Source organism: Abrus precatorius, unplaced genomic scaffold, assembly GCF_003935025.1.
Source record: "Abrus precatorius isolate BTA unplaced genomic scaffold, Abrus_2018 Scaffold8, whole genome shotgun sequence".
Classification (NCBI taxonomy): Eukaryota; Viridiplantae; Streptophyta; class Magnoliopsida; order Fabales; family Fabaceae; genus Abrus; species Abrus precatorius.
The window spans coordinates 6,299,035-6,325,447 of NW_020874428.1; the positions used below are offsets into that span (position 1 = coordinate 6,299,035).

General features: G+C 28.3%; 2 protein-coding genes across 3 annotated transcripts; both read left to right on the plus strand.

The window, feature by feature from the left end:
* The first annotated feature begins 2,596 nt into the window (after positions 1 to 2,596).
* LOC113846705 lies at positions 2,597 to 6,638 on the plus strand. 2 transcript variants are annotated; one of them, XM_027475261.1, is made up of 11 exons: positions 2,597 to 2,795; positions 3,479 to 3,563; positions 3,661 to 3,777; positions 3,896 to 4,154; positions 4,308 to 4,456; positions 4,566 to 4,924; positions 5,035 to 5,134; positions 5,312 to 5,371; positions 5,494 to 5,577; positions 5,650 to 5,766; positions 6,252 to 6,638. In XM_027475261.1, the coding sequence occupies exons 2-11, from the start codon at positions 3,483 to 3,485 to the stop codon at positions 6,549 to 6,551; spliced, it is 1,626 nt and encodes a 541-aa protein (XP_027331062.1). In that variant the 5' UTR covers positions 2,597 to 2,795; positions 3,479 to 3,482; the 3' UTR covers positions 6,552 to 6,638. The 2 variants fall into 2 exon arrangements, with proteins under 2 accessions (XP_027331062.1, XP_027331063.1); XM_027475262.1 differs by lacking the exon at positions 2,597 to 2,795 and adding an exon at positions 2,809 to 3,048.
* Positions 6,639 to 12,793: 6,155 nt separating this feature from the next.
* Positions 12,794 to 13,928, plus strand: LOC113848269 (uncharacterized serine-rich protein C215.13-like). The gene has a single exon (XM_027477719.1). The coding sequence runs from the start codon at positions 12,794 to 12,796 to the stop codon at positions 13,673 to 13,675; it is 882 nt and encodes a 293-aa protein (XP_027333520.1). The 3' UTR covers positions 13,676 to 13,928.
* The last annotated feature ends 12,485 nt before the right edge of the window (positions 13,929 to 26,413 follow it).

The following is a 26,413-nucleotide window of genomic DNA, read 5'->3' on the forward strand; positions in this document are numbered from 1 at the left end:
TAATTTGTGAGATTTAATTTTTGAATAAAACTATTTTAAGAAGTATCTTACATGAAAGTACGTTTAGGTGTTAATTCGCTTTCTTATCCTGCCAACTTTCATGTGTTTTGCATTTAAAATTGTTAATTTAATTTTATATTCCTTATTTTAAAAAATGATGAATCTTTAATTTAATCTTATTTTTAAAATTACAGGTACCTCCTACTTTCTATCAGTTAATCAATGTGTTTATAATTAATTTGGCCTTATTTAACATAAAGTTATATTTATTAATAATAATTAAAGCATCCACATTTTGAAATTTATGAAGTTGATTACATTTAAAAAATAAAATAAACTTTAAATTTATATTTTATATTAATTATAATAAATTAAATATAATTTATATTTTAAATTTTAAATATTTTCAGTTTTAATTACATATATGCTTTTTCAACAATTTTTACTTTGTCTATCTTATCGATCAAATGATATACGCTTCCTTTTATCTCGCCATTTATCCTATATTTTAGGTGAGAAGAAAGAATGCAGAATAAAAGAAAATTTTATAAAATTTAATAATTAATTTTTTTTCTTTATATATTTTTAGTCTGTTTTTAAAATCACTTTTTCTTCAATCAAATACACACACACACACACACACACACACACACACACACATATATATATATATATATATATATATATATATATATATATATATATATATATATATATTAAAAAAGCCACACTAAATGAATTTAACATTTTCTTTTTTTAACTTCTGAAGTGCATGTCCTTTATGCTTTTAGCTATATGTAAAAATAGTTATATTTTAAACAGTTTCAGCTTTTTTTTTTTTGGTTTAATACGTATTTCATCTAAATAACATTTTTTCTTTCTTTCTATTATTTGCGTAAATAAATGGAAGAGATATCTATTCAAAGGACTGTTGACAAGAACAACTAAGGGAAGGTTGCCACTTGTTATTATAGTCAGATAGCTCTGGGACAACATGGAGTACAAGAGTTCAATTAAATATTTTTAACTTATAAATATATAACTGAAGCATACTGTTTAAATATAAATTTAATTCAACACTATAGTTTAATAATATATTATTATAAAAAATCATTAATTTTTGTATTGATAAATATAAAAATCACGTGTACAATATATTTTAATTAATAAGTAGCATAAAGATGTTTACGTGAACAGGATAGTAAAATTAATCTATTTAAATATCTTTTAAAAAATATATATAAATTTTTTAATTAATCTGATTAATTATTATACAATAAATGTAATAAGAATCCATTTGATTTTTAAAAAAATATGTTAAGTAATTTTTAAGAATAAGTTTTAAATTATACTTTTTTATTTATAAAATATTTTACTAAAAAAGAATTTAGCAAGTTGTATAAAGCACTTTAATTTACCATCTTAACTCATAGGTCACTGATTAACCTTCATGATGGAATTGATAATGGTACATCTTGAGGGGACGCTTGTCTAAGTCATCATTTAACAGATTTATTCTGATATATTTCAAAGTTTTATGCATTTGTATAATATTTTTTTGTTTTTTCAATTATATTATATTCATTATTTTTGTTCCTATATCTTACTAAAAATATATAGCTTATGAGTACGTGACAACTATTTTCCATTCTAACATTATAAACAAAAAAATTAATATCACAATTTAGTCTGTAACAATCTTCATCTAAATTCTTCATTTCAACAACCTACGACATTTTATTATGTTAATCTTTAATATAATTCTACCATTCAATAAAAGGTTGCTTCCGAACAGAAACTAAATGGTAGCCCCCCAAGTCTTTGGAACTGGAATGCCCTGTAGTTCAAATTGTTTCCTTAATTTATCTGCAATTGATAAACACAAAATTTAGTGGGCAACGCACGTGATTTGTGCAGCTTTTGCCTGAAAATAAAATAAAATCCCATAAGCTTATTTATTTAATAAATCAACCACAAAGCATTACACACCGTAAAAAGCAACCAGTGGCCATCAAAATCTCCTTTTTAATGGTGATTGAAAGCATCACATCAGAATGATATTATTACATTCAGCAAGTAATTACACATACGTATCCCATAATAACGTGCAAAGTAGAAAAAAGGGGAAGAGGAAAACATTGGTTAAGGTGAATAGTTAAAACAATAAAACACACAGACTTTGGAACTCAAGTACAAGATTTAGGTACAGTTTTTAAAGTTTTATCTCTATAATTTAAAATTGACATGTATTATGAGATAAAATTTTAATTTTAAATAAAATACAATATAAAGAATACTTATAATAACATAAATTTTTTGTCCTTAAAAATTAAGAATGGAAAAATGCAAGTCGGTTGATGATGACATAAGCTAAGAGTGGAGGCTTCCATAATATTGAATCTGAGTAGCTAGCTGTGTCTTATTCTGGTGCATTGAGGACCAGGTTGGAATTGGATGTGCATCTATCTCTATTCTCTAGTCTTTTTCGCATAACAAGTCATTTCTTTCAAGTTCCACTCACCATTACCAAACTTGAGCTCTCTCTCTCTGTCCCCTACCAATACACACTCACAAACAATTCTCCAATCAATATAAGAATATTCTTTTCATCTCAAGCGGTGGAAAAGTCTCCACCACCATCCATCTTCTATCCACCATATGTAGTATTTGTATTCATCATATTCATTCATTCAAGTGTTTTGACATCTTCTTTCAATGCTGCTTCATTTAATGTCAAGTCTCACTCTCATTCTGGATCACTGAGCTGATTCTTTTAATGTCTAGATAGTGAAAAGGTTTGATCTTTAATTAGCCCAAGTAATCGATAGCGGTTTCAATGAATTTGTGTTTCTTTCTTCTAAATTGATCCTGCTTGTGTCTATTTGATTTGATTATGGAAGTTGGCAATTGGGTTTGACCGGTAGTTTCTGATTTTTGGTATAGCTTGAAAACATGAACACAAGGGTCATTACTAGGAAAGCTCCAATTCCAATTTAATAGCACATGAGAAAAGTAATTGAAGTTGCTGAAGTCTGAAGTCAGACAAGGGTACATTAACATTCATGTCCTATGCGGGTTTGAAAAACAGTTTGTACAGTAGCCCATCTTCATTATTTTTATTATTAAAGTATTTGAGGAGTGTAACAGCTTTCATCACAAACTTTGGCTTCGGTTTCAATGAGCAAACGCTTCATAGAGATCCCAGAAGTTCTGAAAAAGTCAGCATTTTTGCGATAAGATAAAAAAGTATGACACGGATCAGTTAATGCTTTTGAAGAGGGTGTATACAGAAAAAAAATGAAAAAATCGTTTCATAATTTATGATTAGTTATTGATTCTGAACACCTTTCAAACTCTTCTGGTTTCTGTTGTTTACTTTGCCCCTTTGTTAGCTTTTAGGATTTGATATTCTTATTTTCCTTGTAGTTTTTTTTTTCTTCTTTGATGGATTCTAACCTCTTCAACATTGAATGAGAAGGTAGATGATGCAGGGAAGCTTGAGAAATGCACATAAAAGGGGGAAAGCCTCTAGCAGAGAAAGAAAATTGGCATTGCAACAGGATGTAATGCAATGGCACTGTTTCTTTTTCCTTGTCCTTATTTGGGTATGGCTTCATTGTCTATATAACTGGAAACTGAGTTGAATTCTCCAACTTTCAGGTGGATAGGTTGAAGAAGAAGCTTAGGCATGAAGAGAACATTCACAGGGCATTGGAGAGGGCTTTCAATAGACCTTTGGGAGCTTTGCCTCGTCTTCCTCCTTATCTCCCTCCTTATGTTAGTATATGAATTTCTCTCTTTTTATGCTGTCAAGTCCTTTTCTAAACAAGTACTCTTGTCTGTAGCTATGTTAGAGAGAGATTTGACTGCGGAATTTTAATGTTAAAAACTATAGATACTGGCCCTTCTGGCTGAAGTGGCAGTTCTGGAAGAGGAAATTGTTAGGCTTGAAGAGCAGGTTGTTCATTTCAGACAGGATTTGTACCAGGAAGCTGTCTACATGTCATCTTCTAAGAGGAAACTGGAACACTCAGTTTCATCTCCTTCAAACAATTCAAACCCAACATTGGATAGTCCCAAGTTGGATAAATTGAAGTCTCTTTACCATTCAGCTGGTAATCCATCTGCAGCTAGGCCTGCCACAACACTCACTGGTGAGAAACTCCATCATCATTATGCTTCACTTGTTCGGGTTAATTAACTGATGTTTCATATTTGAGCCTACATTTTTCTGAAGCTCAGTTTGTGCCAAAATGAGTGTATTCAGTCCCTCATATGAGGTTTGTGCCTGTTGTTTGGTTTGCCAGAGGATAGACAAGGGAAAGAGAATCAATCCTGTACTAATTCTTCCAAAAGCAGGCAACAATCCTCCAACCAAATGACCAAAACTCCAATTAAAAAACTCCATTTTGACAATAAATCACCGCAGAAAAGGTGTCATCCTTCAAAAGGGAAGGTATGTCATGCGTACTATAGAAGTAATTTTCAGTTGTGCAATAGGGCTAGTAGGTGAAATTTGAAGTTTTTTCTTAAAGTCAATGAATGTGAACTTTTCCAATGTGCAGCAAGAACCAAGGGTGAATAGCCAGAAAATTGTAGATGTAAGAAATCCTAGTCTACGTAAAAATTCACAAGAAGTTGACAGCCCAAATGTAATTTCAGAGAATATTCTAAAGTGCTTATCAAGCATTCTCTTGAGAATGAGTTCTGTGAAGAATCCAGGTTCTGCTGTTGACATACCATCCTTATGGGGTTTAAAACCTCAAAGCTGTGTTGAAGGAACCGAGTATTGGGATCCATATGGTATCTGTTCGGAATTTGAAAAGAGGGACATTGGTCCATACAAACAACTATGTGCAATTGATGCTAAATCTTTCAATCCAAAACGAACTGCAAATACTTTGTTTTTGCTAAATCGGTTGAAGTATGTAATATTTTATTCAAATTACAATACTGTTTTCTTTTCCATGACACTATTTCTGTGTTAATTATAATTAGAGTTCTTATAGTGTCATGACTTTGGGAAAATTTCAGACTTCTATTTAGGAAACTAGTTTCTGTCAACTTAGAGAACCTCAACCATCAGGAGCAGCTTGCATTCTGGATCAACATCTATAACTCGTGTATGATGAATGTATGTCAATCATATCCAACAACATTTAATATAATCTGTATCTAAACGTTTCTTATTTTTTACACAATTTATTATCCTTTTTATTCAGTAATTAGAATAGTCCATCTTAAGTGGAGCACTTAATTATCTTCTCAAACCATAATAAAGGGCGGTATTCAAAATTCTACTTTGCTTCAGGCATTCATAGAGAATGGCATACCAGAGAGTCCTGAAATGGCAGTTGCACTGATGAGGAAGGTATGAACTATTCTGCTAGAAAAGTTTCTTTCTTATGTTATGTATTGTGCTTGTTCTTTCAGTTGAGTACAACATAGAGTAAGTGTGCTCTCAGCAGTTTATGTGATTCTCTTGATACTCAGGCAACAATAAATGTGGGTGGACACGTGCTAAGTGCAACAACCATAGAGCATTTCATTTTAAGACTTCCCTATCACTGGAAATTTGTAAGTCTTGTCCATTTCAAGCTAACTTTTCTGAGAATGAGAATAAAGGGTTAACCTCCAATTTTCATACAGACATTTTCCAAGGGAACAAAAAATCATGAAATGACAGCAAGAAGCATGTATGGACTGGAATTGTCAGAACCCCTAGTAACATTTGCTCTATCTTGTGGAACTTGGTCCTCTCCTGCTGTAAGTTGATGAGTAGTTTACACACTATCATGCAACATTTCATAACCCCACAACTAAGGCACTGTCCCATTTCATAATTTACATTTTTGTCTCATTGCATCATTAAATAAGATTTGAAAATTACAATTACAACCAGCTCTTTTCCCATTACGTGGGGTTAGCTACTGTTAGCTAATAAAAAGTCCTATATTGGTGAGTTAACTACAAATTAAAGGGTGCATAAGAAAGACGGTTATAAATCTAAATTGTAAAGGTTTATTAAATAAACATGTCACTCAGGTTTAAAGCTCATTCTCTCTCCACAACTTTTTTAGACAAATAGACCATTCAAACTTAAGCTCATTCTCTTCTCACATTCTTGGATCAAGCCTACAGTCATGACATTCTTGGATCAAGCCCATACTCAAAATTCTAATATGCATCAAACTATACTGATTTGCAAAAGTATTTATTTGTGGATTTTTAATGAACTATGCCAAATGCAGGTGAGAGTTTACACAGCATCCCAGGTTGAGAACGAACTGGAAGTGGCCAAAAGAGAGTACTTACAAGCAGCAGTTGGAATTTCAACTTCAAAGTTTGCTATCCCAAAGCTATTGGATTGGTATCTACTGAACTTTGCAAAAGACTTGGAATCATTGCTGGATTGGATCTGCCTCCAATTACCAAGTGAACTAGGGAAAGAAGCCATTAAATTCCTTGAGAAAAGAAAAACTGAGCCCCTCTCACAGTTTGTACAAATTATGCCATATGAGTTCAGCTTTAGATACTTAATTTGCACATAATTTCACACCAGTTTTCTTTACATTGCAATTTTGTATACAGCTGTAGATCATACATATAAAGAATGTAGATGATCAACAGTTCTTCCTCTCCCTTTGGGCAGAAATTTTCAAATTCCTTAACTAAAGTGAATAAAGTAATCATTTTTTAACCTCTGGAATTTTAACCATACAAACGTGTAGCTTCTTCACAAATCTTACATGTCCATTCCAATTAAATTTAAGTCATTGTTCAACGATTATGATAAGGGGTCAAATTTTGAAGTCTTATATAAGTATAATGATAGAATATTTTATTGTTATCATATTTATCCCATATTAAGTCTCACTAGGATGTTCTCTCCTCTTGAAACACTTATTATCTTCTGTGTCCAACCAATTTGATGAGGGTATGCATTAAATGGCATCTCTTACATGTCAATCAATGAACAATGGTGTGTTCACATGTACTGGAGATTACAGTTCAACGTCCAAAGCAGGACTGATAACGAAATTCTATAGTTACAGGCACACACACTGTGGTCCTTCTCAAATGCCAGGTTGTTTTTGGTAAGGCAGAAGAGGGATCTTTCTTAAATATATTTGATGCAGTAAAGCGCACTAATTGCAGTTCCATTATGGTATTCACTGCGCTTTAATTACTTGCCAGCACCAAGCAGACTTTACTGCAGAAAAGCTGAATTATTAACTAAGTTTTCTCTTTGTATTCTAGTGTTGCCAACTACCAAGAAAACACATATTACATGACCAAATTTTGATTCCTTAGTTAGATTTTGCTGGTCCTTACCCCACTTGCTTAACATTGTTTTATAGCTGGAAATTATTTTTTGTACTTTTTAATGAAAATACATATTATAATGAAAATATGTGGTTCTGATTAATTTATGTACACATCACTATTATATTTAACCATTCAAGATTAATTTCATCAAATTAATTCTACTCAATTATAAAACAAACTTACAATTTCTTTCTCATATGGTCATTTGTCATCTGTTTCCTATTTATTCACTGATTTGTTGATGTATTTAAAAAATTAAAATCAAAGAGATGAAGTGTTGAATGTTACAACCGTATTTCCAAGGGATGAGATATTGAAGAACATATCAGTTCTGTTGCGGTTACTAATGGCTGTGAGTGTATGGCTTCATTTTGCTAAATATATTGTAAAATAAGGTTCTAGGCTATGCAATGAATCTGGCTTAAATGAAATGAATAGATTAATATAAAAGCGATTGATATGCTAATGATATAAAACAATTACCCAAGGTAATTTTTTTTCTTATCGAGACAATCGTTTACCTTTTCATCTTGTGAAAACATGTTCGGAATTTAACATTATCTTAGGAGTATGTTTCGTTACCTATTAAAATTAGTTATACATACGTTTGATGTGTAAAAGCTAATCTTAATATAGCCTTCAAATTATGCATGTTTAACCTTAGCAGACTCGAAACCAAACATGCGGTGAATCATCTTTAATGTCTCATTTTTAGTTGAAAATAAAAATAGTGTTACTTAATGTGTAAATGTAATTTTAATCATTTGGAAAATAAAAGTGTAACTCTAATCCTCTAATAGTTCAATTAGTTGTTTGTATTTTTTTTTTTTTATCTAAATCACAAGTATTTTATATAAAATATGATCTTGTTTGATTTAGAATTATTATATACAACAATTCTTTTTAATATTTAAAACAATTACGGTATTTAATATTTGAATTCAAAATAAACAATGATATTTTTATAAATTTCATTATCACTTTATTTTGAAACTAGTATGCATTAATCAATAACAAATTTGTAAGGAAAATATTTTTTTGCATCATTAGGAGGAAACATTTTAGGTATTTTTTAAAATATTTAGATTATTTTCTTAAAACATGTGTATATAAAAGATAAATGAAATAATTATATATTATATTAAATTTTAGTAATATAACTAATAAAATCACATTTATAAGAGGTGTGTGAGGATAGAATAAGAAAGAAAAACATTTTGTAACAACAAAATTGACACCTCAAGCCATGGGGTAGGGCTGAGGCCTAGGGTTTAACAAGTTTGCCATCCATAGCCAAGACAGAGCTCATAGTGCGTAGCTGATCACAACTGGAATATAAACTTTGTCTTATGTATGAAATGAAGAAAAATATATAGCTTTGATATCTGTACTGAACTGAGTTTTAAGTGGTCCTTATATTTTTCTCTTTTGCAACAGTGGACATCCCTATCCACCACACAACCATACCCTCATTCAAATAATGAACCAAAGAATCTTCCTCTCTCACTCTTTTTGTTGTGCAATTGGATTTTTGCAACTCTATGATTGATGAACAAATAAAAGCATAACTAAACAGAGACATGATAATCTATAGGATTTATAAATAAAATGAAATCATAAATATATAATGAAGAATATTAACATTAACTTTTGGAACTGATATTAAACATATAAAGTGGTGGTGGTGCAATGGGTTCGCTTGACCTGACAAATGTTAATTAGTGTATTTATGGTAGTTAAGAAAATAAAAAAAGTTATTAAAAATACAATAAATACACTTATTTTTTTTATTTTTAATGCAGTTTAACATAAATTTTCATAAAAATTTATTATTTTTAAGTTTTTAGTTAGTATCCTAAAAATACTTGTTCGAAAGACCCTTTAAGAATTTATGATCCAGTTTCTCACAGTATTTGCTGTTGAATTCCGAGTGTATAAACTCCTTTGTTACTCTTCAATTTAAGTGTTTATATTTGTTTTCTACTTTTATGGACTCTCAGTTTTCTTCCATTAATTAGTTATATCTGAAAGAGTAATATGATATCTTCTTATAATATTTTTGAATGTCTTATATAAAAAAGAATTACATTAACAGTATATTTAGAATTAGTCAAAACACCCAAAAAATCAAGTTTTTCTTCATTTAGTAAATAATGGAATTACTATATATATATTTCACTTACACTTGGATTCATTGGCTCAACTCAACTGCCAAATAATTCGGAAGCTAGTTGCCTAGCTTGTTGGGGGACCCTATACCTATTAAAAAAAGCCTCAAATTGTTTCTTATCACTCGTGTACTTTTGTGAACATACAGATTTTATTATTAGCATTTTACAATAAGCCAAAAATAAAATCATATAATTCGTTTACAACATCTACAGTATATCTTAAAATTTTAGGGAAAATTGAGCATGTTATAATTTTTTTTGGAAAATATTTATTAATGTAATAAATATTTTAATTTTTAATAAAATATTATCACCTTTCGATTGTTAAAATTAAATTGAAAGAATACTTCTATTATAAATAGGTAGTTAAAAACTTCATTTTCACCTCATTCTTTGTAATTAAATCAAATTTAAAAAATTAAATTAAATTAAATTAAAACATTTTTAATCTTATTCAAAAAAATAGAGGATTAATTTTAAATTTGGTTTGTCTAAAAAGTATTTTTTATAAATAATTATAAAAATTTTAAATTGATTTTAATTTTTTTATTTTCAAAATATTTATGCTAGAAATTATAAAATAATAAGATATTTAAAAACAAGAAATAAATTAATATTTTCGTAATTGCTTTGAAAATAAAAACAAGAATTATTTTCTAAACAAATTATTATAATTCTATGTGTAGTATCCCAGCCCAAAAAAGTGCCTTTTTTTTTTGCATCGTAATTGTTTCTAATCGTATTACTCTTTTTTTTTTCCCTATATTTAGCAACGCATTTTTGGCTTACGAAACATATTAAATGGGTTGGGCTCATTCTTTTCTGAACCACAAAGGCTTTGATGGACAAGATTGGAAAGCCCAAATCCTTTTTCGATGCATATGCGGTCCTGTTTCTTGATGGGTATATTATAAGTCCAACAGTTGTTGACCAAAACTAAAGTCCAACAGTTGACTTTGACTTGAAGGATTCCTCGAGCACAATAAGGAGTGATAATTTTTTTTTTAATATTATTGTTATCATCGTTATTATAGTGTATAAATCTCGTTGGGTCGTAATGTTTGAATAAACCCTAAGTTGTAATTTGTTGTGTTATGTCAAAAAATATTTTTTTTAAATTAATTTTATTTATATATATTTTTAAATAAAATAATAATAATATCAGATATCAAATTTTTCTAACAATAACTTTAAAAAATAAGCTTAAATTTGTAAGAAGCAAAACTTACTGTTTAAAACAACAATATAAAAGAACTTTCAATTTAACTTGAAATCTTTTCACACGTATTATTTTATTTATATATACGTGTATGTTATAATATTTTGTTTAATTATATTAAATAATGTTTTTATAGGCAAAACATGTATTATTAGAAAGAATTGTATTAAATAATGATCATATCAGTAAGAATATCTTTAAAGTTTTTTAATTAGTTTTCAAAATAAAATACAACATTGATTTTCTCTCAACAGTAATTTATTTCCATTCTTGTTATTGTTTTGTTTTTTCAAGACCATGTTTGTTTTGCGCTCACTGCAAGTAACGCGTCAATTCTAGAAGCCTTATGCTGAACAAGTCCAAATGGGCATTTATCACATTTTTGTGACCCCAAAAAGGGAAAGCATATAACAAAGCAACACAAGAAGACAATAACTGATGTGTATACAAACTATTAGTTTATAACAGTACCTTCTCAACAGACAACTCATACAAATTTTCACAATAGTGTATAGAACATCAATTTCTCTTAATTAATTAATTATTGTCCACAAATCTATAATTATACTGATAATTACTAAATTAATTTTTTATACCTTTATTTCCCTTGACTTTGATTCCGACGGAAAAGGGAAGCATGCACGATCTAACACAAAAATATAGACAATTTTATTGATGGCATGAAGGAAAATCGATAGAAAAATTCAGAGCACACTATTCATTAAGGTTTTATCATCATATAGAGCTTACTTTGTTTCCTACATGCAATCGCTTTATCATACTCTATTTCAAGTATTATTCATATAATAATACTAATAATAATAAAACCCATCCATATCTTTATATTTTATATTATTTTATGTAGGAGTTTTACAATGCATCCTCATCAATCATTATCCAAATTCCTCAAAACAGAAGATGTTTTTCTTAAAACAAGAATATGCTTTTATTTTGTAATTATTTAATTAATTATTTTAATTAATGTTGAATTGGCAACCACTTCTAGATTCTAAGATCCCCCTCTCCTTACCGTCACTCTAAAATGATAATAATCCATGATTTCATATTTAATAGTAGCTCCTAATTGACCAAGTTAAGGGTAATCAAGTAAATAAATATATGGGACACGAATTTGCCTTATCTACCAATTGATTAATAACTAATATCAAACATCCACATACGTGTACACATACATTATATATATATATACCTCACATCAAATCGAAATACATCATAATCTTCTGGAAGCAATCAAATTAGATAACGGAACGCTATTACCACTTATTTTTAATTAAAACTTCAAGTAAATCTATATAGCGTGCTCAAACATATTTTTCTTAAAGAGACTAATTATCAAATGAGGTAAACGAGAATAAATTATTAGCATTTAGAAAAAGATTAAAAAATTTTAACAATATTTTCCTTCCAGATTTTGTAATTATCAAATGATATTATTATTCGATACTCCTCTTTATCAGTTTATTTATTATTCAATGAAGTGTATTCCACCTTTATTAGTGTACGCAGCATTACAAAATTGTATTCGATTAGTACATAATATGAAGAAAATGTTATGAAATAATAGTCTACTAATATTTCTAAACGTGGACATGAATATAATTAATGCAGCCCTGGAACTCCAATTCAATCCCGGTGTCCCCACGCAAATTTGCTACATTACAGATCATTTTAGGCACAAGTGCAAGTTACATACCATTACATACATGCTTACCAAACCACATTATACAATTCACCCATGTGGGTCAACAATTAATTCCATGATTTCTATATCCACACCTCACAGGGTAGCTTGCAAAGAAGTAATAATTTTCTCATATAGAATAACGAACGGTATTAAAAGGCGGCTTAATTAGCGTATTCCACAACAAGCTAGCTGCTTCCCATGCCAAATGGTCAACAAAAAAATCTCTTACTTTTTTCCCATATGATCCTTCTCCTCACCTTCCCTTAACCATATACTTGTCTCTATACTATATATACATGCACATCTATCACACAAACATTTTGCTAGTAACCCAAGACACATAATTAAGCTTAGGTTTATATATGTAAGATGGAAGTGGTGGTGCAAAGTCCTAGTAGTCCCACTATGGATACTTTCGATTTCGGTGGTGCCATTAGTTCCTCATATCTAAGTGCTCCTTCTTCACCAAAACGTTTTGGTGAATACAATTACTTAAGCGCTCCCGCGAGTCCATCTAGATTCTCCCAATTATATAGTGAATTTGATTACTTTTCCTCAACAACCCCAATTGAAGCAGCCGCAGCTGATGATGATGATAATGGTGATGGTTTCGCGTTTTATGTCAATCGTGAATCAGACAACTCCTCTCGCTCAGCTGAAGAGCTCTTCGATGGTGGCAAAATCAAGCCTTTGAACGATTCTTCCGGCGACCCTTCTGCTGAACAAAGAAGAGGGAGAGAAAGAGATAGAACTTCGACAACAACGTTGTCATCATCGAACTCGGGTCGTAGGGTCACGCGATCACACTCTCCTTTTAGAAAATCATCACCGCGCTACACGTCGGAATTAGAAGAACACCACCGCCAACAACAACCTAGGAGCAACAAAGAGGAGACAACAACAACAACCACCTCGTCCTCTAATTCCGGAGCTTCACTTTCATCAAGTTCTTCGAAGGGATCAAGAAGGTGGTGGCTGAGGGATTTTTTGTTGTTCCGTAGTGCCTCCGAAGGAAGAGGGTCAAGTAAGGATCCATTGAAGAAGTACTATAAGAAGAATGAAGAAGTTAAGGGGTCGAGCTTTAGATCCTCGGATTCATCTTCACCACATGGGTCGAGAAGAAGGGGACACGTTTCGGCACACGAATTGCACTATGCCATGAAGAAAGCGGAGTCTGCGGATATGAAGAAGAGAACTTACTTGCCATACAAACAGGGGATTCTGGGCAGGTTGGCTGGATTTGGACTCTGACATGATGATGATGATGAAAAATTTTCTTGGATCTTTGTCCAGTTGTTCTTTTTGTCTTTTGGTTGAAAAGTTGTATTCTTTTGTTTTAAAAAAAATGCACTAGCCCTCGACGACTCGACGAGGGTTTCTGCTGTAATTGTATTATAAACAGAATCATTTGTCCTTATGCTTCTAGTGTGATTATTATGTATGACATTGACACATGATATGAGTAAAATATCACCACGATGAATTTTAATTGAAAAAATATATTCTTATTCACCCGTTTTATGATTTTTTACGAGAAGAGATGAAAAATATATATTATTTTAAGAATATAAATATGTGATAAAAGGATAAAAGATAAATAACAAAAATATATTATGAGAATATAATCATTATTTTAACATACATATATTTATCACTGTATTATCATGTCCAGCATTATGAGTACTTTTTTAGAACCGTATTTAGCTGGAACGATATCACCCGTCACTATTTTGAGTATTTCGATTGACATAATATAGGATAAAATATATTTTTAATTATAATAAATATAATTAAAAAATTAATTTTATTCTTTTAAAAATTAATTAATTTTGATTCTTATAATTTTAAGTTTTTTTTTTTTTTTAATTTCATCACTGCTTATTAGTATGTAAAAGTCTTGTGTATTTAGATATATCATGTCACATACTACTTTAAAATAAGAATAATGTTTATCATACATTTTAGTTTTGAAATATATGACATGAAAAAAAAGGAGATAAAAAGAAAGAGATAATGCATAATGCGGCATGAAAAGAAAATAAGTAGAAAAAAATGAGATAGAAAATGCAACATGATTAAATATAAATTATATCATTATTAATTGACAATAAATGTTATTTATTAAAACATAAAATTTATAAAAATATAAAATATAAAATTAAAACTAAATTTAATCATACTTATAAAATTTTTAAATATATTTAAACCTATTATATACAAAGGCATATTCTGTGTTTACTAGAGCCTTATACAATTACAATTAATTAATTAAGATTCATCATGAAAGCATAATTTTAGTGGTATATATACATACAAATTATCATAGCAGTTGCAGTTGCAGTCCAAATTATCAATATATAATATATTTTGTTAAAATATATGCGAGTGTTATCTTTAAGCACTTTGCAAGTTATTGGCAACATATATAAACAGTTGATCCTAAATATTTAATAATTTGATTCTTATCAAGCATGGTTCTAATAGCATTTACATGAGTTCACTTTTATATAATCGTAAAATTTCAAATTCATATTTGATGACGATCTTGTCCAATATGATCGATCTCAAATAAGTCTAAAACTCTAAATTAAGTTTCCTCTCTTTGGGATCAGCATGAACTCTAACAAAGTATGAGTATGTGAAATATCACCATGCCCAGTAACATTAAGTGTGCTCTTAATATGAAATTTGAACATAGGTGAGTCACAGCTAAAATACAAAATTATTTTTGTGAGGTAAAATATAAGGTAGAATAGGCTTATAACTTCTGAGTATTTCATAAGCACTTGGCGAGAGGGATGTAAGTTGTGATTCTTCTTTTCAACATATGCATGAAACGTTGTATGTTTGCAGGCTAAGTAGTGAGTCGTTTGTAACATAATCTGAGAGGTTGTGAGTTTGAACCTTTTTCATTTAGGTCTAAAACAAATGGTAATTACCATCTATTAATATACTATTTTTATTTCAGTTCCGATAAAGTGGATAAAATTTGTTTTCATTTATTTGTTCATATAAAAATTTAAGACAATATTAATTATTAACTTTTCAGCAATACCATTTTGCCTATATGATAATTATAAGTACAAAAAGTATTTACACTGCTTAAATAGTCCAAGTGTTTTTTTAAAAAAAACCACTAATAAAGTGTAAAATGGGAAGTTTTATAAATACTTCTAAAAACAACTAATGATTTCTTTGATCTATGTTTTTTTTTTTCTGAATAGATAAATAAAAAGTGAAGCAGTGTTGTTTTTTTTTATTTGGCCAACTATCATGCAAGTTGAGTTTTTAGGGATGAATTATTTTATTCTTCTAAAGCCGTTGGCTGATTATATTTATTTATTTTGGGGAGGGAGAGTGAAGCTGAAATGCAAAATTCATTGATAGTAATTGTCAATTTCAGTGGCTACTTTTATCTTGACCGAGGGTTGCAATATAATCAAATCTAAATACCCACCTACCCTTTCCTAAATCCTTATGGGCAAATGTGTGCCACTTTTGGCTTCTTGCCTTCCAAATTTATGGCAACTATAACCCAATATATCCCTCAAAATATAGAAAAAAGCAATGAAGCAATTGCATATAAAAAATTGTATGCTTTACTTTTTTATTTTAAATTACTATGTTAATATTTTATAAACAAATAATTAATGTCTTTCTAAAAAAAGTCCAGTTTAAATAGGTTTCTACCGAGTGCTTGTAAAAAAATTATTTTTTTTCACTAGTTAAAATCAATTTATACACTTTATATTTTAAAAAAATTCTATAAAATTAAAGAACATAAATTAATTTTAATTTATGAAATAAATTTAATTTAATTTTATCTTTTCTTTTCTTAGAAATATTTCTTCACGTCCTAAACTGAGCTAGACTCCAACTCAAAGCAGTTTAAACCTAAACAAAAGAGGAAAAAAATTATTCGTTAATCAAAGTAATAAAGTAGCCTTAGATACCACTGATTAAAGCCCCCAACAAGAATCGAAGCAAGCAATTGTTCTATGATCACCATCTTCCTGAGTGTAACAGACTCATTTTGAAGCTGAATTTAAAAAGGACGTTTAAGGCATCGATCTTTATCTTTGTGCTCTTGTTGACACAGATTTAGGTCACGTCATTCTCTCTGTCTTGTTCGATCTGGGAGAGATTTATATCAGCATCTTTCTTTTATTTATAGCATTTGTCTCACATTAGACTGTTTCAAAATGATAATTATATTTTAATTCCGCGTCACTTTAAAAACACACAAAATAGTTATTAAATTCACCATAATTCTATACTACAAAAATCATTCTACATATATCAGATCAAAAAATTATTGTACATGTCAATATCGGAAGTTTTAAATTGCATGCTGCATTCATGATGTGGTACGTTTGTTTGTGAAACAATGGCCTTCTTGCTGAATTGAACACGCAATTTTTTTCCTTTTAAATTTTATATATATCAACAGTTAAAAACATGCCCCACCACAGCAATGAAACATTATAGGCTTTAGCACTAACCTGCTTGGATACGAATGTGCCCACCACGTACCGCCAGCATTTTCTTATCATCTGTATTTGTTGCTCCATAGCCATTGTCACTGACCCCACCCATGAATTTAGAGAGTCAATCATTCATTCTGCTGAAGTTAAATCCAAATTCTACAACAGTTGTCAACAAAAAAATTGGAGAGAAATGGAATTGCAATGCTATGCACTGTGAATCCCAATTTTGCTAAACATGTCGATACAAGAAATGCTTGCAAACGTTAGTATATATGTACACTTTATTTACAAGAGATAATGTTAATTACACTTTTTATAATACTATTTTTGTAATCTTTTTCATTCTATTATTTGTTTTAATATTTTTTTTTATCTCTTTCTTAAATTATAAAATGTAATATAAAAGAATTATGAAAGAATAGTATTATCCTTTGCAAATTTATATTTTACAACAAAAAATAAATTATACAGATGAAGCATGACTTGCTAATATGTGATGACGACTCCTCTTAGGGCTTGTACTAAACACTTCAGTCCTTGAACTCTTCAGAATTCGCTCCTTCTCCACCTACCTGGATGCAAACTCACTGGAGATGATTGTTTAAACTCAACTTTTTTCATTCTATTAGGCTTTTAATATTGACATGTATAAGATCATAATTGATAACTATATTATCTTAGAAGAAACTTGGAAAAAGGCCAATAAAGCATGTAGACATAGAAGGTGGCTACCAATGGTGGTTTCTAGCAATAATAAGAATAAAGAAGGAAAAAAAAATGAACAAATGAAAGGTTCTAAAAAAAAAAAATTAAAATGTTTAACGAATGATAATTTAAGAGATTGAAATATTTGACAGTAACAATCTCAAAAAGTATAATAAAATAATATTTTATTATATACAATATTATTTTTATTATTTTTATTGTACAATCAATCAAACATATAACTTAAACATTTTGTCGTTGAATGTTGATAGTGTATAGTTCAAAATACTAAAATAATGTATAAAGACAAAAGTTAACAACTAATATAATATCATTAAAATTTTAAAAATTAAAATATTTTATGTTTTATTATTTTAAGGACTAAAATAATAGTTTAGTTAAAAATAATCTTCTATTAAACATGTCTGAATAATATATGAATGAAATAATATACAATAAATAATTTGTAATTTAATATATAATTTATTTAAATAAATTAATTGCTATAATATAACTGTATCTTAATTATCATAATTTTATTATTTTATTTAGAGTTGACAAAATAAAATATATAACATATTGCTCAAATAAATTAAATTAAAAAATTTAAATATAATTTGTATTTAAAAATATTTAAAGTAGATAAAATTTAATTTTTTTAAATTTAAGTTGCTTAACCCGCGTTTGTGGACAAACAAAGGAAAAACGCAGCTTTTTTTTTTTTTTTTCTTGAGTTTCTAACTCTAACTTTTAATTTCCGTTTTTCTTTTAACCTTGATTTATGGGAGGAGAGCACTACACTAAAAAAATTATTTATTAACAATCTAACTTTTATTAGTATAATTTTTTTATAAAAAATTTAATTATTAAATTTGACATATTACTGTATTATTAATAGTATAATGTCAAATTTAATATAGTATAAAACAATTATTCTTAATAAAATATTTAATTTTTAAGAATAAATTATTAATTTTTATTTTTAAAAATTATATGAACACATAAATGATTAATATAATATAATGTCTAATTTATTTTATTAAGAAAAATTATTTTTATACTAATGTTTATTTTTAATAACTTTAACATTTGTCTATACATTCCAACGTAAGATAATAATTAATGTGCTGTACACGGTTACTCATAACTGATTCTATATTCGTCGGGTAAGAGGTTACTTATAACCGATCCTTGTGTGAGAAAATATAAAATATTTTCTTAATTGATATAATTTATAAAATATTATAAAAATTAATATGTTCAAATTTATTAAATAAACGACAAGCATAGACGTGAGTAACGCCGTTAACCCAGGTTCTCCAGTTAAGACAAAAATCTAACGGAAATAAATAAGCTGACAGGATATTCGAATTCGATGCACATTGAATTGCATAAAAAAAAATATATTTTATTTATGTGCGAATCGATTTTATAGCTCAGAAAAATAGGCTCATAATAGAAGTTAAAATTTATGTTTAATTTTAAATGATTATAAAATTATTTTTAATTAACATTAAAATATGTATTTTACTGAAACAAAATTTTAATTAATAATAATAATACTGCATAAAAACATATATCTAAAATTTGTCTAATAATTAATGACTCATTGTTTGAAAATGTTGCTTTTTTTTATTTACATTGAAAGTGAAATATTTTTTAGTATTTTTTATTTTCAGAAATATTTTAATATGCATATAGAAAAAATTAAAAAAAATTATACATAAAATATTACACTTTAAATATTTAAATAATTGAATAGTTAGATAAAACTAGTTTGATATGAGAAATTAATTTTGACCGTAAATTAGACAAGAGGAGTGGGTGGAAGTGAGACAGCTAAGGAAGTAAAGATGAAGCGTGTTTGATATTGTCTCACACTCATTTAACAAGTGTCTAATGATTATTTTTTAAATAATAATAAAAATTTAAATTTTAAAACATATTTTTATTTTCACTTTTAATTATAAAATTATTATTTTATTATTATTTTAAAAATTTATAATACAACACTAAAATAATATTTTTTATTTCTAATATTTTATGTATATTTCTTTTAAAATAAAAAATATAATAAAAATAAAATATCAATTTATTACTGAAAATGTGAATCATTTGATAAATGTTGTTTTAGCTTGACCTATAGTTTCAGATTTGAGTACGAGTAAATGTAGTTATATTAATTTTTTTTTTTAAAAAAATTGTTATTCATAATAGTCTTACCCAACTTATAATCTAGAAGAAAAAAAAATGAAAGATAATGTTTTTGTGTATGTTCATCAACATTAAATAAAGTCATAGATAAGTTCTCTCTATCTAATGTCCAACAAGTTTTAAAAAACAATTGCTTGTATTTGTTTAGAGCTCAAGCATTTTGTTATACCTTTGTGAGTTTATGAATTCACTCACATTAAAACTCTAAACACGGTCAACCTTTCCATCTAAACTAATTTAAAACATATATTTAATATCTTTGGAATATTAAAAATTTTAAATATTTCCATTCATTTTATATTTAAGTATGTTGTGCATTTAAAAGTAAGTTTAGCTAATTATTGTTAGTTTTTTTTTCATCGTCTGTGATAGTCCTTAAGGAAGAGTTGATTGTTGTTAATCAAAATTTGAATATTTCTTGGTATATGATTGAAGATTTCAATTCTATTTAATTTGGTCATGAGAAAGTTGGAAGAGAGCATGTTAATTTTAATAATTTAACTAAGTTTGTTGATTATCTTAATAATTATAGCCTATTTAATCTTGATTTTAAGGGGATCTCTTATACTTGGTAAAGGATTAATTTAATCTAAAAGAAAGATTAAATAGAGTTGTTACCCATTATGGAGAGATGCTTTTCCTTCTAGCTTTCTAATCAATATTGTCATACCTAAATCTGATCATGCTAACCTATAGTTAAAAATCAAGTCTTCATTTAATAATTCTTGTCCTAGTTTTAATTTCCTTACTACAAGAAAATGATGGTTTACTCATGGTTAATTATGACATTACCGAGGGTTTAAACCGCTATAAATGATATTATTCGCAATTGACAAAATCATAATTAATTTAAGCGTGACAAACAGATTACTTGCAATTTTGAACACCATAGGTAATTTTTATATTCCCTGCGGTTATATAACCTTTATTAGTTAATTGCAGTTTTTAATAAATACCATTAATTACCCACAGTTCAATAACCATTGTTAATTACTTGTAGTTTACTAACCGTTGTTAAATACCTGCGATTCAACAACCGTTGTTAATTACCTTGGGTTTGATAACCGTCTTTAAATACTTGTGATTTTTAAACTCCTGTTAAATTAGCGTGGATTGCCTGTAGTTTTGAAACTCTTATTAAATACATGTGGTTTTTAAACTCCCGTCAATTTGCGTAAATTGCTAGTAGTTTTAAAACTCTTATTAAATACATGTGGTTTTTAAACTCCCGTCAATTTGCGTAAATTGCCAGTGGTTTTGAAACCCTTGTTAAATGCATGCGCTAAAAATTATAAAATTTTGATAATTAAAATTGAGCTTAATTTTTTTTTAAGTCACCTATATATCATATAATATTACATAAAAATCATATAATTTCCTTTAATTAATAAACATAACAAATTTTAAAAACCACAAACACTTATATAAAATCAAAAGTCATACATAAAGATCTCATAATACATACTTATAATAATATTCTAATTAAAATAAAACATGCCATGTCTTTCATTCATAGATGAACTACTACTATAATCCTTATGAAAACTATTCTTTAATTGGAGAATTTGAAGGAGAATGATCAGTCAAATTAGTTGGTTATACACTTCCTTAATCAGACACCTGAGGTGTAGTAATTAAGAAAAGTTAAAAATGTAAATTGTCATGTAATTTGTATGTAATATTAATAAAATAATTCAATTAAAAAGGATTACTGGTAAAGTTTGAAACATAGCTAAGTTTGAAAGTAGTTGACCTTGAAAGTTCTGAATGAAAAAATTCATCATTACATTAAATTTTTTTTTTCATTTATTTGTGACTTTAAAATAGTTACTTGATTTTGCAATTCTCTGTAAGAAGGAAGAGATGAGGACATTCCATTATATGAACGAGAAGGATATCCAAAGACTTGAGATGGACAAGGACCTAATTCCAAATCCTAAACAAAGTCACAATGCTCTTTACTTCTTAAAACATGAGCTAATGAATTTTGAGTAGATATTTCTTGGGATAAAGATATGCTTGATTCATATTCTTGAATTTTTTTTCTTCAAAAGCACCATTAAAATAATTAAGCTCAAATTACACAAACAACCAAATGTTAATGTTAATATACTTATGTTTTGTGTTTAAAGGTAAAAGCAACATATCTCAATACCAAATATAAAAGTAGTGTTATGAAATAATAGAAACAACTTATATATATATATATATATATATATATATATATATGTCATAAAAAAAGTAGTTGAATAAAACATAACATATACTAATTTCTTTGGCCTCCTGATTAACAAAATCTTCATTTGCATGTTTATGTGTGATAATCCATACTTCTTTCCTGCTAACTTTTTGACCAAACTCTAGTTCCTACAAAATCGAAAAAGAATGTGAATTTTATGTTAAAAGCAAAATTATATTTTCATTATTTATAATTTATGGTTACCATATTTGCCCTCTTTTGTGCAATGCTCTTAGATCCATCAGTGTGAAGAATTGTCAGTTTCTTTCTATTATCTCTATTTTTTGGGCATTTTCCTAATAATCAATAAAAAAAAAATTATCTCAACCACAAAAATCATAAGGATCAAAAAATGTTATTTTACCTTTATTTTTTAACATAGATAGTAATAAACTAAAAAAGCCCAATGGTGAGTTAACTAGTTCTTTTGGGATCTCTGTTAACAGGCTGAAAGCATGTGTGAATTAAGTAATTCTAACCTAAATGGTGTGATTGGATACATATTTTTTATAATCTTTGGAAACTTTTTTCCAACTAGTATAATTGATTGGGAATAGCTTAAAGTCCCTTACAACAAGACTTAAGAACCTGTTAAACAATCCCACACCATCTCCAATTGGTTGTCCTTCATTCCAATTTAATGATTTTTTAAGCGAGAAGAAGAGACCAAATATCATTGACTGTGAGTTGTTTTGTTTTTCTTGTGCCACTTTCATCTGTGAATCAAAAGTTAGCACATAGATTTAAAAATATTAAATTTAAGTGCATTATAATAGTATAGTAATTTTACTAACTATGTCAATAAGCCAAGTTCTTTTACGCAATGTTGATTATGAAGGTTGCACTTGGGACTTTTTTTTTCCTTCCTCTTCACTGTCATATTGTAACTGTGTTGAAGGTTGAGCACTAGATTGGAGTACATGTATAAATGAAGATTGAGTATGCAATTGTGGTATGGGTATCAATGGGGGTTGAATATGCAACTGAGGTGCAGTTGGAGGTTGAGTATGAAGCTGTTATGCTAAATTACTCATTTTGCTAAAAATTAGCTTTTAGTGGATTCCTATAAAGCAACAAATAGTGTCACCATTAGTAACTTGTTATGAGAAACTTTTATTATATAAATTGACTGAGTTATCTTTATAAGAGCATAAAGAAATTATATTGTCATGAAATGTAGGTGGAGGCTATGTGTTAGGCTGAGTTGTAGATGGAGACATTGTACTTGATTGAGGTGTTGAATTAGTCTTCTTGGCAGAAAATAGCTCCATCTTTGTATTTCTAATAAGCAATAAATACATTGGTAAGACATTATTTAGTTAATGTAAAGGTACTAATTCAACAAAATATATGAAAGAAATACTGGTGCACTTAGAGAAATATACTATTAGCATGCTGATTCAGCGATTCCATTATTCCAACGACTCGACAATGCCCAAGGTATTAAATAAAGCAGCTTTTTAGGCAAATTATGTCAATAATCTATTCACTAAAATTTTCTCTTTCAAACATAGATAATGTAAAAATAAAATGTGGTATAAAGGTTGTGGTTTTGTATACTAATTTATTGAGCTTTATTTATCATGAGCAAGAAGACCCAAGACCAAAGAACTAAGAAAAAATGATTTAGAACCAAGACCCAGATAGAAGAAAGAACCAAGAATACCTAAGCAGCAAGAACTATTAAATAAGAAACAAAACGAAGGGAAGAAACCAGAACTAGGTAGCGAATTAATGCAAGTTTTTTTTTAGTTTGTTATTATTAAATAACAAAGAAAAGGAAAAACAATAACCAACTATCTTGCTCCATCCAACATCCATATATTATTATGTATTTCTTCCACATTTCCATAACACATCAAGCATAAGATAATTAGGCAATTATTTTAGCTCTATATATAAGTATTATAATGTATTGCACATATACTAGACCTTTAAACCAAATTGATAATTTTCCCTCTATTCAATATTCATGGACTCTATATGCAACCTATAATTTTCCCTTTAGCTCAATATATTGAAAATAATTGCTTTGTGCACAACAATGAACATGTCTAATTTTATTTTATTGGTTTACATGCTTGCTTTACAATGCCAAAAAAGAAAAGATTAATGCATAGTTTCACACCCTATCAAATTAGCAATGCAAGATATATGACACCTTTTATTGATTGAAAACTCTAGATATTATATTATCTTAACAAAAGTTAATTATATAACATGATGATCACATAAATTCTAATGCAGCAATTGACTACATCAACTATTGATCACATGGATGAAGATGATGATTTTGAAAATAGATACAACATATAATTGTACCATAAGTCATACCCTACATCAACCATAAATAAAAACTCTAAATTTAACACATCATCATCAAGCAATCAAGTGAATCAACAAATTTTAAGCCATTTTAACAAAAACAAGATTGCATTATAAAGTCATAAACAAAAAAAATGTTTTCCTTGGATCTTAAAAAAAATAACAAAATTAAGTCAATCATATGCTTAAAGTTAAAAAGAACGTATAAAATAACAGAACCAAGAATAAAAATCAAGAACCAATAAATAAAAATAGAACAAGAACTAACAATTTGTTTTCTCTAATTGTGAGTAGAACTATCTTATCGACATGAGGTACATTTGAAGGCGGCGATTGAGTATTAAAAGAGTCACTTTCTGGTGCTACATTAGACTTCTTGCTAGAGAATTGCTTCATCTTAAGGATCCTGAAAGGCACAAATAATATAAATCAAACCATTAATATATATAAAAATAAACATAACAAATAATAAAGACAATAATAAAACACAAACAATAGCTAAACTAATAATTATAAATAACACCTTGCTAATGGTATATTCCCTTTCCCATTTGGAAATAAAGTTTCCAAGTTTTGTTGTTGATATGACTCACATTCATGAAAAATGTCATCGTCATCACCCATGTCATATAAGTCTCATATCTTTAGATGTACAGACATGTTCTATTTTTATCTAACTCACCTTCTACATAATAAACCATTTGAGCCTCTGAAGCTTAAATGTATAGCTCATCATCTTTATGGTCACCAGTGTATCAAACGTGCAAAATTTACTTATGTAAATTCTAAGCCATTAGTTATAATTCCTCGATGATTAGTTGTATTAGTCCATATACATTTGAATAAAGTAATTAAGAATCAACCATGATAGTTAATCTCAATAATTTCTACTAATTTTTCATAATAAGTCACACTACCAAATTGCATTTGATTATCACTACTACTTGTATAGCTTTTTGTCTCAAATGTCCCAAACACTCCAGTATTTTGTGTTTTAAGCCATTGGTCTCATTCTAAGATACAAAATTTAATTCGTTAACATTGTTTGCACTATAGCACTTTGCACAATCAATTGGACCCATAGCTAAAAGCTTTAAATCATCATAATCGAATTCATTTTATGCATCTTTTATCTAAAATCATAACAAAAAATAAAGTGAAAAAAATATTACTGTTCAATGAGATCAAATGACAAGAATATAATTAAACTTACTTAACGAGAAAACTATTCAACAAACTCTTTATGAATTCTCCTGCCTATCTTGTTAGATGATCACGTGCGGCTTCATAATTGTCGCTACAATACATTTCTAAATTTCTTATATAAAACATATAGGTAATTGTATATTTGTACTTTAAGAACGATTTATAACAAATTATCAAATAAGATTACTTAATAAAGAAACAGGTCAACTTCTCTACAATTAGTTAATACATGACGACGTGTTTGTAATTTTTCCTTTGAAGATAAAGTGAAGTAACTAAAGCTACCAATTGAATTTTCAATTGGCAGAAATAAAGTGTTTACACTAAATAATTCTACATTTGGTTTATCATCAACACGACCCAATCGATTGAAGACAGTCTTAATTCCTTCTAAATACCAAGAGCAAAATGTCAAAACCTCTTCAGCTATATATCCTTTAGCTATTGAGCCTTCCGGTTATGTTTTATTACACTCATAAGACTTTAATTTTCCTAGGTACCACTCAAGAGGGTACATTCATCAATATTAGATAGGTCCTCCAACCTTGGCTTCTTCAATTAAGTGTACATTCAAATGAACCATGAGTGTAAAAAATGAAGGAAGAAATAATATTTCCATATGACATAATGTGAGAATAATTCTACTCTACAATTGGTCAAGTTCATTGACAATTAAAACTCTGTTACACAATTGTCTAAAAAATGAACACAAATCAATTAACACTGCAGACACTTGGCTAAGGAATGTCTTCCTCATTGCTAAAGGCAACAGTTGTTCCATCAAAACATGTGAGTCATGAATTTTCAATCCAC